Source organism: Chiloscyllium punctatum, chromosome 26 (genome assembly GCF_047496795.1).
Source record: "Chiloscyllium punctatum isolate Juve2018m chromosome 26, sChiPun1.3, whole genome shotgun sequence".
Lineage (NCBI taxonomy): Eukaryota > Metazoa > Chordata > Chondrichthyes > Orectolobiformes > Hemiscylliidae > Chiloscyllium > Chiloscyllium punctatum.
Genome location: NC_092764.1, coordinates 45,163,387 through 45,179,586, shown reverse-complemented (window position 1 = coordinate 45,179,586; position 16,200 = coordinate 45,163,387). Strand labels below are relative to the sequence as shown.

At 42.6% G+C, this 16,200-nt stretch overlaps 1 protein-coding gene across 1 annotated transcript in view; it reads right to left on the bottom strand.

The window, feature by feature from the left end:
• Window positions 1–9,019, bottom strand: part of tent4b (terminal nucleotidyltransferase 4B) — a 94,710-nt gene extending 85,691 nt beyond the window's left edge. Inside the window, exon 1 of the mRNA XM_072547324.1 lies at window positions 8,378–9,019. Within this exon, the coding sequence (XP_072403425.1) occupies window positions 8,378–8,826 (449 nt within the window). The 5' untranslated portion in view covers window positions 8,827–9,019. The remainder of the gene's footprint in view (window positions 1–8,377) is intronic.
• Between the last annotated feature and the right edge of the window lie 7,181 nt (window positions 9,020–16,200).

Genomic DNA, 16,200 nt, shown 5'->3' with positions numbered 1-16,200 from the left:
TGCATGAAGACAAACCAAAGTATATATCCTGTTGCATAAACCTCTCAGTGTATTCAGTGACTGAAAAGGGCAAAGTTTCCTTTAGTTATTACTTAATACAAAGATTTAACTTTAATCTCAATTTCCCTGAAAAATTTCTCTCCATTGCATTCCAATCAGAAAAACGGTTGGATCATGGGCATTTCCATAGCTGATTTGCAGGAACAGCAGTTTTTGCAAAAAAAAAGTGAATACTTGTTTCTTGGAGTGAAAGAAATAGTTGCTAATTACTCTTGAAATAGAACATTGCATAACAATATAGAGTCCATTCTAAAAGAGAGCCAAGAACACAAATCAAAAATGCTCAAGATTTTCAAAATGTGATCGAGGGTTTTAAGTACAATGAACCCTGACATTTTAGCAAAACTCAACATGCACCAGCAGTCAGGCACTTGTTTCTTCAGTTATTGAGCCATAGCAAATGCTCAAAAGTTAAAAATTGACCTGCACCAAGATAAGCAATATTTCTTTAGTAATCAGCCACATTTAAGGTTCAAGAAAAACTGATTATAGCCTTAACAAGTGCCAAAAATTATTAACCATCTGATCACTGAACTTCCATGAAAATATTAGATCTTCAAACCCAGATGTCAGAAAACAAATCACAACCGATCATTTGACAGAGCATAACTGAGGCAACAGAAACTTTTCATGCACTGCCTCTAATCTGCAGGCTAACCGCTTCAAGGCCAAACACTATGAACTTTAAACCGACTGAGGACTTCGACTTTGTACCAATACATATCAATAAAACATGCATGGTTATGTTTTCCTATTTTCCAACTTAAAATACAAACATTACCTCCAACTGAGAGTCTCAACATTTTCCAAGATGCCAATTTTCTCTTGTCCCAAATTATTTGTGGTGAACACATTTCAAATGCTTCCAATCATCTGTAGATAATTGACTGTGCTTTGTCTGGGGGTGTAATAGGGACAGTAAAAGCAGAATCCTGGCTGAGTACTGCAAGCAAACATCTGAAATTTTGACTTTCGAAACTATCTATCTAATGGAAAGTTGAGAGTCATACTCTAGTGTCATGCTTTCAGCCAACTGAAGTATGCAAAAAGAAATACAAAAAACAAAATCATGCACGTACAAGCAGACAAATTAGAAAGACATCTCCTTCCAGCTTGATTCTCCATTTGAGATAAATCTAACAACTGAAATATGAATAGTGGTCAGTTGCTAGAATGATCACTTGCTAGTTCAGAAGATTGTGGTTTCAAAGACTTAAGCTGTCACTCCAGTGTAGTACCAAAGCAGGGCTGCATTAATCGTACGGTTTCTTTTCAAATGAGATGTTAAGATGAGCTCTAACCTGTCATTTCTAGTAGTGTAGCTATTTGAAAACAACTCCATGAAACTACTTGGAGTATGTTGACAGACATCCTGGTATTGCAAACTTTCTAAGTGGAAAAAGGTACAGACACAGTGGAATGGGAAAAGGAGTAACAGAAATGAGATTACTGAAGTATTGTATAATGAATCATAATACACTAAATTAAAAAAGGAAAGTCAAAAGTAATTTTCAATTAACTTGAGTTAAAGAAACCAGTAAAACCTGGATTGGAAAAAAGGCATCAGAAGCTAGTGATTCCTGGAAAAGGAGTGGAAGGTGGTATTCCTGTCACTAACTGAACATGGAAAAGGAGGTTATGGCTGAGTGGCATGATCATGCTTGGCATATTTAGGCTTAGAAAGAAAAGTAAAATCAGGAAATATGACAGTCAAGATAGGAGATGGAAAATTATTTGCTACAATAAAACAGAATTCTTACATCATTAACAATATTTACTTGCAAGATGGCTCAGGTTTTAAAGTTGAACAGGTAAATGAAAAAGAGTGTCAAGAACTATGGAAGCAGAGAGTTTGTCAGTATGCATCTCCAAACTGAAAACACGTATTTGCATTTCAGTTAGCATCACAAGGAGATACCACATATAAAGCAAGGAAATTCAACAATGTCTGAATCACCTGGCAAAGACGACAATATATTTGATGTAACTTTATTATTTCATTTTGGTCTGCAAAATGAGAAAACACTACCAGACAGATGGACTGGAAAAGAAGATACTATTTGAGAGCGAGTGGGAATGGACTTGACAACTATGAAGGAAACAGTGGAGAGATCAAGGAGGATCAGCAAATCAAAATTGTTGTTATATGTAATTCTGACCTCGAACAATAGTCTAAAGAGCAATCTGAAGTATAGTCAGAAGGTTACAGCAATATCAAATTCTTAGCATGAGGCTTGAGCTCACAGCCTTCAGATCAAAGATTAAAAGAGTAACCAACCAAGTTAAGTTGACACAAAGTTAAAGCCCATATAACAGAAATGACAGTGGTAGAATGGACAGATACAAAGTTGGCTGTGTGACAGAAAGTAGTGAGGAATGATGTTTCCCGGCATGGAGGAAGGCTTGTAGCAGCATTCCCCAGGAATCAGTATTAGTACCATCACTTGTCTTGATGAATATCAGTGCATACGTAAGGTATAATTTCAACATTTCAGCCTGGCAATAAACTTGGAACGGTGTACAGGGAAAGTGTTTTAACCCTCAAGATAACATAGAAAGGCTGGTGGAATGGTTCGACATGTGGGAGCTGAAATTTACTGCAGATGTCAGTGTTTTAGTTAACCTTTGAAAACTCTACAACAGGGACAGGCGTATATAAAATCTGAACTGAAGTGGGCATGGTAATTGCTATTTTGAAATTTAAAAATTCATAATACTAACGTGGCACTGTTTATTCAATATATTAATCCCATAAAGATACCTTTAATCATATTGAGGGGATCAAATTCCCTGTAAAACCCTGTCAAATTAAATTGTCTTCAGCATCCAATAGTTTATGCAATTCAGTATTACTCTGACTATGACATAATCATAAAGGTTCTTCTTCTGGAGCAGTTGTAATATTTTGGTTTCAGAAATATCCTTCTACAAAAAAAATCATCTTTCTCACCATCCAACTGAATAATCCACTGACAGTTTATACAGCAATAGCATCGCACAACTTGATGTCAAAACCCCAAGTACACATATTTGTGCTCTTTTCGAAGATTCTTTTTTCCATTAAATACCCATTTATTCCATTCTACAAAATATGATCAGTGGTACGGCTTATTGAGGAACACATCCAAACAGTTGACCTTTTGATGATAGCATTCCTGCATTACTGCAATTTGAATGTAATTTCTTTACAGAGTCCTCTTCACCTCATCAGTTATATTGGACCTGAACAGTGTCCACAAAGATTTATGTGGGCCATTGGGATTCCTATTCAGACATAATTGATCTACATCTTCATTCCATTCTCATTTAATCATACATCAAAACTCTAGCAAGGTACTTGATTTTCAGCAAGGTCTTGCATTTAAAAGTTATAATAGGTTTTAACTTTATTCTGTCAGCCACGTAGGTTGGAATCACTAACGCTCATCTTGCGTCCTGTAGTTTCATTTTAATTGTTTTCAAACCCTGACATAATACAGCGGCTGTGCAGAAAGAAAAAGCCAATGGTATCTATGTGGTTGATATAATGGTGTAAAAGGTACTCGTTTTTATTGCCGTCTGACGGTGAATTGCCAGAGAGTTTGGCAGAGGTCTTTTAGTAACCCAAACAATTTTACCTTCTCCTGAAACACAATACATTTTTGTTTCAGGTACACCATCTAGTTTTGCTCCAAAATCCTGTTGGAATTAAGAGCATACATACACACGGGGGAAGCAATGGCCTCATGATGTTATCATTAGACTGTTAATCCAGAAACCCAAGTAATGTTTTGGAAACTAGGTTTGAATCGTGCCGTGGCAGATAGTGGAATTAATTTCAATTTTAAAAATTTTAAAATTGAATGATGACCATGAAACCATTGTTGATTTTTGCAAAGCTCATTTGAGCTATAGGAAGGAAACCACCATCTTTACCTGCTCTGGCCTACCTGTTGCTCTGGCAACAGGACTCTACATCGGCAGTAATGAGGTTGACTCTTAACTGCCCTTTGAGCAATTAGGGATAGCGCAATAAATGCTAGCCTACCCAGTGATGACCACATTCCATGAATAAAGTTTTTAAAATTATAATTGCAAAAACATTCTGACAATTTTCAAGGATCATCCATAAGCATGCTCATCAAGCCCAGGTCAATAACCAGTTGCTGTACACATGGTGCATTCAATTCTGGGTTAATTGCTGCTGCTGCATGGTCCAGAGTTTAAGTAGAAAGCATTTACATTTCAACAGGACTTTGCAACACAGCAATCAAACCTGGAGGATTAGTTAGTTAAGTCATATCCATTATATTTTTAAATTTCAAAGGAGCTAAAAAGGCCATGTTGCTTTGGAGCTCATCACCCAATGGGAAGCCGTGGTCTTGGATATCTAGTTTTAGGTAGGATTACTGCTTCTTTGCTCACACCAGTGTTCCACTTTTATTGCCTTGATGTAGTACATTTGACATGAGCAAGTGTATGACCCTGAGCTTGAATCCAACTGCACATTTCATTTAGAGTCAGAGCTGTACAGCACAGAAACAGACCCTTCAGTCCAACTCGTCCATGCTGACCAGATATGTTAACCTAATCTAGTCCCAATTTCCAGCACATGGCCCAAATTCCTTCCTATTCATTTATGCATCCAGATGCCTCCGAAATAAAAATTTTACAAGTCTTCACCACTTCCTCTGGCAGCTCATTCTATACATGCACCACACTCTTGTGTGAAAATGTTGCCCCTTACATTTCTTTTAAATCTTTCCCCTCTTACCCTAAACCTACACCCTCTAGTTCTGGATTCCCCAACCCAGGGAAAGACCTCTGTATTCACCGTATCCATGCCCCTCCTGATTTTATAAACCTCTATAAAGGTCACCCCTCAGCCTCTATGCTCCAGGGAAAACAGCCCCAACTTGTAGGGAGAAAACAGCCTCTCCCTATAGCTCAAATCCTCCAACCCTGGCAACATCTTTGTAAATCTTTTCTGAACCCTTTCAAGTTTCACAACATCCTGCTGATTGGAAGGAGTCCAGAATCTCTCACTATTCCAAAAGTGGCCTAACCAATGTCATGTACAACTGCAACATGACCTCCCAGTTCCTTTAAATCAATGCTCTGACCAATAAAGGAAAGCAGAGCAAACGCTTTCTTCACTATCCTATCTACTTGTGACTACACTTTCAAGGAACTATGAATCTCATTCCAACATCTCTGTTCAGCAACACTCCGCAAGATCTTATCATTAAGTGTACAGGTCCTGCTCGGATTGGTCTTTCCAAAATGCAGCACCTCACATTTATCTAAATTAAACTCCATCTGCCAGCCCATTGGCCCAATTGATCAAGATACCATTGCACTCTAAGGTAGCCTTCGCTGTTCACTATACCTCCAATTTTGGCGTCATCTACAAATTTACTAACTATACCTCCCATGTTCACATCCAAATCCTTTATACAAAAACGATGAAAAGCAACAGACCCAACACTGATCATTGTAGCACACCACTGGTCACAGGCCTCCAGTCTGAAAAGCAACCCTCCATCACCCTCTGTCTTCTAACTTCAAGCCAATTCTGCCGAATGGCTAGTCCACCCTGTTATTTCGTTGAAAGCCTTATTTCCCTTTGAGGGGTTTGCCATATGGGCCTGCTTGGTCAACAGATCTTAAATTTCCACAAATCCTACAACACAGCCTATATTGTATGCTCAATCCCTTGTGCCCAGTTATATGGCAAGTAAAACAGGTGTCTGTGAGGTGAAAAATTGAGGTAGAGTATAAATGTGAATATAGTACATAATAGTCAAGAAGATTTGGTAGCAGTGGAGGGAGGATGTGTGTGTGTGTGTGTGTGTGTGGCTGTGGGGTGGACTCATATGCCAAGTATGTACAAAAACATTATTTTTGGGCCTGCAAAACTGGGTTGCTTTATTTTCAGGTTGATTGGTACACCACAATCTACAGTGATATACATTGAAAGGAAAAAGGAGATAATATAGAATAAATAAAGAATATTGCTAAAAGTAGTGCAGGAACAGAGAGGTCCAAAGGTATATGTGCACAAATCTATTGATAGCAGTAGAACAAGTTGTGAATGCTGGTTTTAAGATATGTGGGAATCAGTTTTATAACTAGAGGCATACAGAATAGAGGACAGGAAAATAAAATAAACCTTTACAAAAGCACGGTTTTGGCCTCAACTGGGATATTGTATCCAATTCTCAACACCATACTTGGGAATGAAGTGAAGGCATTAGAGACAAAAAGACGTATGCAAACATACTCAGTGATCAGGGGCTTCAGTTACATGGAGATTGTAGAAGCCAAGGCTGGTGGTCTTGGAGGTGGAAAGTTTAAATGAAATTTGAAAAACATACTCAAAGAGACCTGGACAGAGTTGAGCGGAAGAAACTGTTCCTATTGAGAACCAAAGAATCCCAATTTAAGATGAGTGTCAATGGAATCAAAAGGCAACACAAGAGAATACTTTTTTATTTAGTGAGTGCTTAGGATAAGGAATGCACTGTCTGAGTGCAGATTCCATCATAGCTTTCAAAAAGGAATTGGATAATAAGCAATAAACACAAAGAAGTGCAGAACTACCGGGAAAAAGACAGATGAGTGGGACTAGACATTTTTCTCTTGCATAGAACAGACACACAACAGGTGAACATCCTCATTATGCCAAGCTCATCCTGAGATTCTAAGGCTCACTGTACACCCCAACCACAACTGGTTCAGTTCACTAGTCTCAGCACACATAGATCAGAAAGATCCCATGATTTATGTCACATTCAAAGGCATATTTACCCCATGAACCAAAACACGTTGTCATATCCTCATTAATTTCAGAGTCAGTCATTTACTTGGAAATCAGAAAGAGGGAAAACAATCAATCAATCTTTCATTTCTTGCTGCGAATCTGAAGAGTTCAAGATAAGAAAACGTGCAGTCTTAAAACAAATTAACCATGAAGCAGGGGACATTAAAATGTGCATTTAACCATAATAGTCACATTTTCAAATTGACAAAAAGATAGATACAGGTTTTACTACAGCAGCCGTTTTGAAGTATTAACTTCACCTGAGAAGGTTCTTTCCAAACTGCCACTCATTCCAAAATTTATATATGCAGCTATCAGATTTACCCATATGAACTTCAAGAAACATGTGGAAACCACGTGGGTAGACTGAAATTCACTATGCATACTTGCTTTCAACTTTTGAGGGGAAAACTTTTTTTTTCAATGCAAGCATGATGTATCAATCATTTTAAAAATACTGCCATCATTTAGAGTAATGTTTCAAAGTGAAAAGTAGACATCCTAAAATACAGAAGCAAAGTAGCAAGTCTTTTTTTTGAAGTGCAGCATGGCGGCACAGCGGTTAGCACTGTGCCAGGAATCCAGGTTCAATTTCAGCCTGGGTGACTATCTTGGCGGAGTTTGCAAATTCTCCCTGTGTCTACATGAGTTTCTGCCAGGTGCTCCCATTTTCTCCCACAGTCCAAAGATGTACAGGTTCAGTGGACCGGCTAAACTAAATTGCCCCATTGTGTCTAGGGTTGTAGCGTGAGGGGGGTTCAGGTGGCTGGTGCAGACTTGATGCACTGTATGGTCTCTGTCTACAGTGTAGAGATTCTCTGATTTTATTTAACAATTCTGTACTTTAATAATGCCCAATGAAAGTAAACTAAATACATTCCTATTGAGATGTTAAATGAAAACACTAATATTTGATGCACAAATTTAAATGTCATTTAGACCCAAAAACCATACATCACAGTGTAAAAGTCAACTAATGAACAATTTATATATTTTAAAATTTCACTCATTCCAAGTGTCAGCTGAAATGGGACAAGAGATTGATGTGGACATTTCATATATAAATCTGTTTCTTATGCAATTAAACAAAATGGACTCTGTATTACATGACACTGACTGATGGGCATAGTTAATGATCTTAAACAGGCAGTCTTACAAAATGGCTAAACTTTCCTTCTATTGCTCACACATCGTGGAATGATAAAATATACCAAATATATGACTTGACAGGCACTACAAAACAAAAGCAATGCATGATTCTTTCCTCAATAGCCCAAAACATAAACTTTTCCAATCGCATTTTCATTAAGACAGCACCACTTTAACACGTGGGCAATCTTTGACATGCACCGAATTGGCTGCATTATAAATTAGGGCATCGACTGAGCTGTCTTTAAAGCACGATTTGAGAGCTCCTTTGCGACATGACCAGCACCAGAATTAGCGTTCACCGAGCAGGAAGAGGACCATTTGAAACTACCTTTACAGGAAAAGAAAGCAAGTAAGAAATCTTACCCCAAGACTCCCTCGCTGTAGTTTCGGCTTTTCCAGGGAGTTCCGTTGTAATGGCCACTTCCAGACAAGAGGCTGTAGTTTAACCCGAAAGTGCTTGCCTTGTTGTCCCGTTTCCTCTTGTTGCCCGTGCTACTGGTCCTATTGCTGTTGTCGGGGTAGCCCTTCCGGCAGCCACCTTCTCCCGGGCTGGCTGGGAAGTTGCTGTTATTTGCGCTGGGCTCGAGTGGGAGGAAATCCCTCTGAACGCCCAAGTCCCCTCCTCCCTGGCTGCTCCTCTCTCTCAACATGGTCTCGCTACCCACACTCGTTGCTGCCGTCGCCGTTGCCGCCGCACAGTTATTATTAAAGAACAGATTCCTCAGCCCCTGCGTCGTTTCCCAAATTTGCATCCACAAAATGTTGGCAGGTCCGAGCTGTTCTGGCTGAAACCAGGCTACCCTCGGATCCATCAAATGGGGACGGGGTTAATACTCACTGAAAACGAGCGTCTGTTCGTTTTCTTTCTCCTGGCCCTCCGCTCAGTCTCTAATCACCCTCTCTCTCTCTCTCTCTCTCTCTCCCACCAGCCGTAAGCCCCTCTGTCTAGTCGCAGACACCTCCGTCAGCTTGTCACCGGGCCGGAACGAGAACAGTCTCAACAGCAATGGCGACGGTCACTTCACTGCACATGCGCGCGGCATACCCCAGCCGCCGTACGACTCATGAGCTGGAGGGTGCGAACACCTCGCGCAACAATTGGCCCTTGTTGTGACGTCATGGCGACGAGCTTTTGCGCGACAAAGAAAGATCTCGCGCGTTCGTTCCGTTTTCGGTTTATATTCGAACGGTCTCAGTAACGTCTACCGCCCCTCCCCCTCTCCACAGATCCTCAGCTCCTTTCCTTTACCCGCCCCCACCACACACACTCGGTCTACTCCCCACCCACCCACTCACTCAGTCTGTCCCCTCACTGTATACTCCCTCCTTTTCTCTTTCTTCCCCCCCCCCCCCCACCCACACAGACTCGGTCTATTCCCCTCACTGTATACTCTTTCCCCACCACAGACCCAATTTCCCCCCCCCCCCCGCCCCACATTCAATCTACTCTCCCACTGCATACACCTCTTCCCTGCCCCCAACACCCAGTCTACTCCCCACTGTATACTCTTTCTCTCTTCCCCCCCCCCCCCCCACACTCAGTCCACTCTTCCCTCCACACCACGTCTCCCTCACCACCCCACAGCCTCACCTGGACACTCGCTGTCCCCCTGCCTCCACCATCACTCACATCCCCTGCACACCGTCACTATCCCACATACCCCTCTCTCTGATCCTGCATATTCACACTCGTTACCCACCCCTGTCTTTTTTTCCCCCTCACACTCAGAACTTTTCCACCCACTCCCCTTACATTCACCCTTCTTCCCTGCCCCCCAGTGCCCTTCACACCTCCTGAGGATAGAGCAGACAAGAAGGAATTTCCCTCCCTTTTTTTATTAGATTAGATCACTTAGTGTGGAAACAGGCCCTTCGGCCCAACAAGTCCACACCGCCCCGCCGAAGCGCAACCCACCCAGGTGGATCAATAACCAGGACACATAGATTTAAGAGGCAGGAGGTTTAGTGGAGATGAGGAAAATGGCATTCTTCCCCACCCACAGAGGGAGTGGGAATCTGGCACTTTTTCCCTTGAAAGGGTGGTATAGGTAGAAGGTAAAACCAATGACTGCAGATGCTGGAAACTAGATTCCGGATAAGTGGTGCTGGAAGAGCACAGCAGTTCAGGCAGCGTCCAAGGAGCTTCGAAATCAATGTTTTGGGCAAAAGCCCTTCATCAGGAATGAAGGCAGTGAGCCTGAAGCGTGGAGAGATAAGCTAGAGGAGGGTGGGGGTGGGGAGAAAGTAGCATAGAGTACAATGGGTGAGTGGGGAGGGGATGAAGGTGATCGGTGTAGGACTTTGGCTCAATCTACCAACTTACTTACTTCTGTGTGAGCCAAGTCCTGCATGTTGCTTTAAATGAAGCAATAGGAGAAGATATTCAGTCTCTCTCTCTCAATTTATTGTAAACAGTAAGTGGACAAAGCATTCAGAGCTCTGGGTCTAAACCTTTTTGTCCCTGACAAACTACGAAGTGTGCCAGTTCAAAAAGTAAGACCCTGTTCTGTCCCTGACCCAGTCTTTCATACAATAAAAAACGTTATACAAACAGAGGTAGAATTATCTTCTGATTGGCTATTGATCTGACTCCATTCTCTGCCTCCTCACATTCCCGGATGTCCGACCCCACGTGACCTTCATTTGCCTGTGAAACAGAGCGTCACGTGACCTCCTTGGCCTGTGAAACAAAATGTCATGTGACCGCTCCGCACTCTTCCGGAGTGCAAAAGAGTATCATGTGACCTCCCTGCACACCTCTGACACGTGCAAGAGTATCACATGACCTTGCTCCGCAATGGAGCGGAGCACCACGTGACCTTGATCTACGCATGTGCGCATAACAGAGCATCCCCAAAGGCTTCTGAATGCTGAGTATATTTACACTCGCAGCCAGCCTTCTATTTTACAAGTAAGCCATATATTTACAAGTCCTCCTTTGGTCTCATGAAAATGAGACCAACAAACCAGTTTTAACATCACGTTTGCTCTCCCATGCATAGTTTTCCCTCAGCAGAGCCATGGTTTCTGTCTCCATCTGGTACGGCGGGGGAGCCTTCCCTTCAATTGCTGTGCTAATTACCCCTTGCAGTCTGACCAGATGGGATATCCCCTCCACCACCCTATAAGGTCCTGTCCACTTTGACTCTGACCATTTCCGTTTAATCACTTTCAACAGGACCCAATCCGTGGTAGATGGTGGCTGGCTCTATAGGGCCCCCTTTGCCGATCTAACCTGTTTGGAGAAAGCTGACACCAAAGCTGTTAGTTGATCATAGTAAGGTTTGTACCTTGAGAGGCTCCTCCTCCCTCTAACATCTGTATTCCAGCTCCTGGTCCCAGGAACTGCTGCCCTGTTATTAGCTCATGGGGTAAGCCCTGTGGAGCTTACTGAACTTCTAATGTACAGTAAAGCTAAGTGTAGGGCCTCTGCTAACCTTTCCATATTTTTCATGTTTAATTGGGGGTTTTTGCTGTTAAGAATCCTGCGCTGATCCATTGACTGAGTTCTACCTATATAGCCCCTGCCACATATATGCAGAGTCTGTATAGATATTTACTCTTTTTTTTTTCCCTCTGACCATTCTAATGCAGCTATCATTACCTGTAGTTCAGCCAACCGGGCTGATTCTTTACCTGTCACTTTTTCTGTCAACACTTCCTCAAATCCCTCACTTGTCTGTCGCACCACTGCATAGGCTGCTTTAAGTCCTTCAGTTGGATATCTGTAACAGCAACCATCTGTGAACGCACTTCTTCTGGGTCTCCTAATGGAATTGCCTCTCAATCTGCCCTAACTTTGGTATCTCCCTGTACCTTTTCCTCACACATGTGGCTCTCCTTCTCCAATATTATCAGCCATGTTAATTCCTTCATGTGTAAAGATTATGTGGTGCATTCAAGATTTTATCTAACCTGGTTTGCTGCAATGATGTCATTGTAAAGGCTGTGGAGTTCACATAGTACAGTGGCCTATGTGTCATCAGTACCATTAGTGAATGGCCCATGACTATATGTGCTACCTTTTGGAGAATTTTTGCTACCCCTGCTGCATGTCTTGTACATGGTGGGTGTTTGTCCTCTATTGGGTCAAGGGTAATACTTACATACATCAGCACCTGCCTGCCTCCCCCTTTTTTTTTTCTGAAAAAGAACACCATTTATTGTGTAATTTTTCAGAAATATCGAGGGGGGGAAAAATGGCTGCAGCCCGCATTAGGGCCTGTTTAAGAGATATGAAACTTGCGTCTGCCTCTGTGGTCCACTGCAAATGGGCTGACAAATTTCTCATGCCTTGCTCATTTACCATGGCCCTGAGAGGGAAAGTGAGCTCCCCATATGATGCAACAAAATGTCTGCTGTATCCTGCCAACCCAAGAAATGAGAGCATATCTTTTACAGTGACTGGTTTGGTATGATGCAGAATGGAGGATCTATGGGACGGAGACACACCTGTTCCCTCAGCAGAAATAATTCTACCCAAAAAAGACACCGTTTTGTCTGCAGCATTGCAATTTAACCCGTGAAACTTTGAAACCAACACTATACAGGTGAAACAGCAACGACTTTGTGGCTTCCAAACAAGAAACATGGTCAGGTGCTGCCAAAAGAATGTGATCCACATACTGGATCAATATCACCCCCTTTAGGAGCATCAGATTCTTGAGCTGCTGTTTCAATACCTGATTAAACACCCCAGGTGACGCTTGTATAACGTAATTGTTGGCATTTGTAGGTGAATGAAAAAATGTCCCTCAGATGATCAGCTAGGGGCAAACAGAAGAACGCGTTGGCCAGATCAATGCACAAGAACCACTTATGGTCAGGGGTCAGCACAGACATCGCAGTGTAAGGGTTTGGAACTGGAACTGTTGGAGTAGAAACGACACTATTAATCCATCGAAGATCATGCGCCATCCAATATTTACCGGTATTCTGCTTCTCTACAGGCAAGATCAGAGTGTTCCAGTCTGACTGGGAGGGTTCTAGCACCCCTGCTGCTAACAATCCTTCAATTGTGTCGGCAATGTCGGCTTCAGCCTCTGGTTTATGTGAATATTGTCTCTGCCAAATCGGAGTGTGGTCTATTAAATCAAATGTGATTGATGTGACATGTTTGCAGTAACCAACATCCATTGAACTTGCTGACCACAAGGTATCTGGTAGTGTCAAGCATCACTGCAGCCTGTGGATGATCTGGTTTTTTTCCCTACCATGAAACCTTTCAATCTGCCTATGTTCCAGCAGTACCTTATCAGTTGTCCTGCACATAATCCTACAAGCTTCCTCTGATGGAGAATATTGTAAACTGGGTAACTGAGTCCAAACCCAATCTGTCAGCATCAAGCATTTGGACATAGGTCCCAGATCCTTGGCCTGATATTCAGCATGCATGGCCAATGTGACATGAAGTATAGCTTCTTCAGACATCTCATACCATTCCAACTGTTCTACAGTTAATTCAACAACACCTGCCACACCTTTTCCAAACAGAATGCAACTGGAGGAAATGTCCCTTGTAGGTGCTGATGAAATTTATCAGCATGCATTCTATTATCATCTCTATAATAATAGAGTAACATTAAGGGGATCTGCAGGAGGAGTATAGGGATACAACATCTGAACCCAGGGTCGCCATTGGCTGTATAAAGACTGTATACCATTGTTCTGCCTGTTTTCAGGTTCAAGGAGTCCCCAGTATATATCTGCCCACTGTCCTTCTGCTGTTATGTCCAGTGATAGCATCATTTGGGATCCAGAGTGTATCATTGTCATTGTTGACAGAATGGCCACTTAGAAAGGTCACTACCAGTCCGGCTGGTCCGCACAGAACAGAGACCCCGCATCTCACCAGCCAGTCACGTCTCATCAAATTCACAGGGCATGCAGGTGATGAAATATACTGGTGACGAAAGGTCTGTCCGGCCACTGATGTGATCAGTGGCGCTGTCAAAGGCAGATTGTCTGGTTTACCCGAGAACCCTACTAACTAGACGCTAGAGGACGACATGCTTGACCGAGGTATATCACAAGTGATGGTAGAAAATCTTGCACCTGTGTCAATCAAAAAAGACAGATTCTTGTCCATTATCCTCATTTGCATATAGGGGTCTGCCAACCCCACATGCCCCTGGATTCTCAGGCCCCGTCAATATTCGTACCCCGGCCCTTCCAGCATGGTTTGGGCGTACTGTCCTTGCACTGGGGCTGTAGCTACATTTGGGGCTTGGTAAGGCTGGACAGCCTGTTGAGGAGGCTGACTTGAGCGGACATACTGTCCTCTGATCAATCCTTGGCCTCCCAGGGGTCCCCACAACATGGGACAATTTCTTTTCCAATGGCTGGGTTCACCACATTCAAAACGGGTGTTGGGTGGCTGACCTCTGAATCCCCCATGGCCCCTTCCTCTACCACATATTCCTCCTGGAACACCTATAGGCCTGCCCCCATATTGGATGAAACCCTGCCCCCAATCAGGTGTTGGGTCCAAACTCAGCAGGTTGTTTTGTGGTGACGGTCACTGAACCATCTGATTAGTTGTCTTTTGGGAGGCCTTCTTTATATCATGAGCCTTCTTCCTAGCCTCATCAAGCTGTAACTTCAAGTGCACTTGAGCTGACTCATTGCTCTGTTTATCTTCTTCCTGTTTTGTCCTGTATCGCTTCATGTGGTGCGTCAAGTGTTTCTCCCACTGTTCTGCAGAACAACCTAGGATATCTGGATTACACTCCATTGCATCTTTTATTTCCTTAGGCATCCCTGTGATAACGGCATTCCTAAATAACATGGTCTGTAGCTGACCCAACCCTGGATGGCTCCCCACAGTATCTGTCCACGTGTCCTTACACCTAGCCAAAAAGGCAGACATATCCTCACCCTCCTTCATTGTGAAGGTGAGAGTGTATTGCTCCCGGTGGAATTGGGAATCTCTCCCTCATTGCCCTTTCCACACAGGTGGCATGCTGCATAAATGCCTCAGAATCAGGTAATGAGGTGGTCCCCTCAGACACTTATATCTGCTGCATTTCCCCAAATACTCAATTGCTTACCCAACAATGCTCTCCAGTCACCCATAGCTAACTTATGACCTAGTGTATGTTGGGAAAATTTAGTCATCCAGGGCCCACCTCCCTCCATGGGTGGGAGCATTTTTATCCAGGATGCAGTTCATATCCGTATATGTGAAGGGCTGATAAACATTCCCCATATAAGAGCCTCTGTAAATTAATGGCATTTGGTGGTGCTAATACTTTATCGGTTGTCATAATATGTCCCTTTGACGCAGGTTGTAACTTGGTTCAGGTAGGGGCTTCAGTGGAGGGCCATGTATGCATTGAGAGTGAGCCTTTCAAAGTGACAGGGTAGGTATTTGGATCATCTTCTGTCAGAGATTCTTCGTCCTCGATATCTATACTACTTTTAGACTGCTCCCATCCAATTTCTCTATCCCGTTCTTCCCTCAAATCTCTCCTCCTTCTATCTGAGAACCCATCATCCAATAACTGACCTGAATCATGTAATCTTCCCCTCCTTTCATTCTCAATATTATACGTCAAATGAGCATCTGGCTCTTGCACTGCTAAACATCTCCCCTGTTTTGGCTGTTCTTTGTTTCTACTGTGCGTCATTATCACCGTGCTTGCTTCCTCCGCTTCCTTAACCCTCTGTTCAACTTCTAATGTTAGTTTTTCTATTTTTCTGATGCTTTCTTCTACAGCTTCCACCAGTCTGTTTTACACTCTTGTTCCTACTTCTTGCACATCTAACACCCCTTCTTGAACCTGTGGCATTTGTATTACAGGATATGGGGGCAGTGATTGTCCCCCAGGCAATTTAGGATATAATGGCACGGATGGTCCTACCTTTTCTGTCTCCTTTGCCAATTCTGTTTTAGAACTACCTACACTCTTTTGTAATGTTCCTACCGCCATACAGGCTAACGTCATATTATGCAGATGAATCATCCACTCTCCTTTCTCACCTTCTTTGAACTAATATTGACCCTTTATTTCCCTTCATGTACTCTTCTACTTCTAATTTAGTTTGCTCTTCTGCTTTTCCGAAAGAATGACAATTTCTCCCTCCTCAATTTTAGGGACGTTGTCCTGTTTCCATAATTCCTCCCAAATCTTATCATATTTCTCCATTGTTTTTTGTTTATCCTTTGCAAGCCCACTGACTGACTT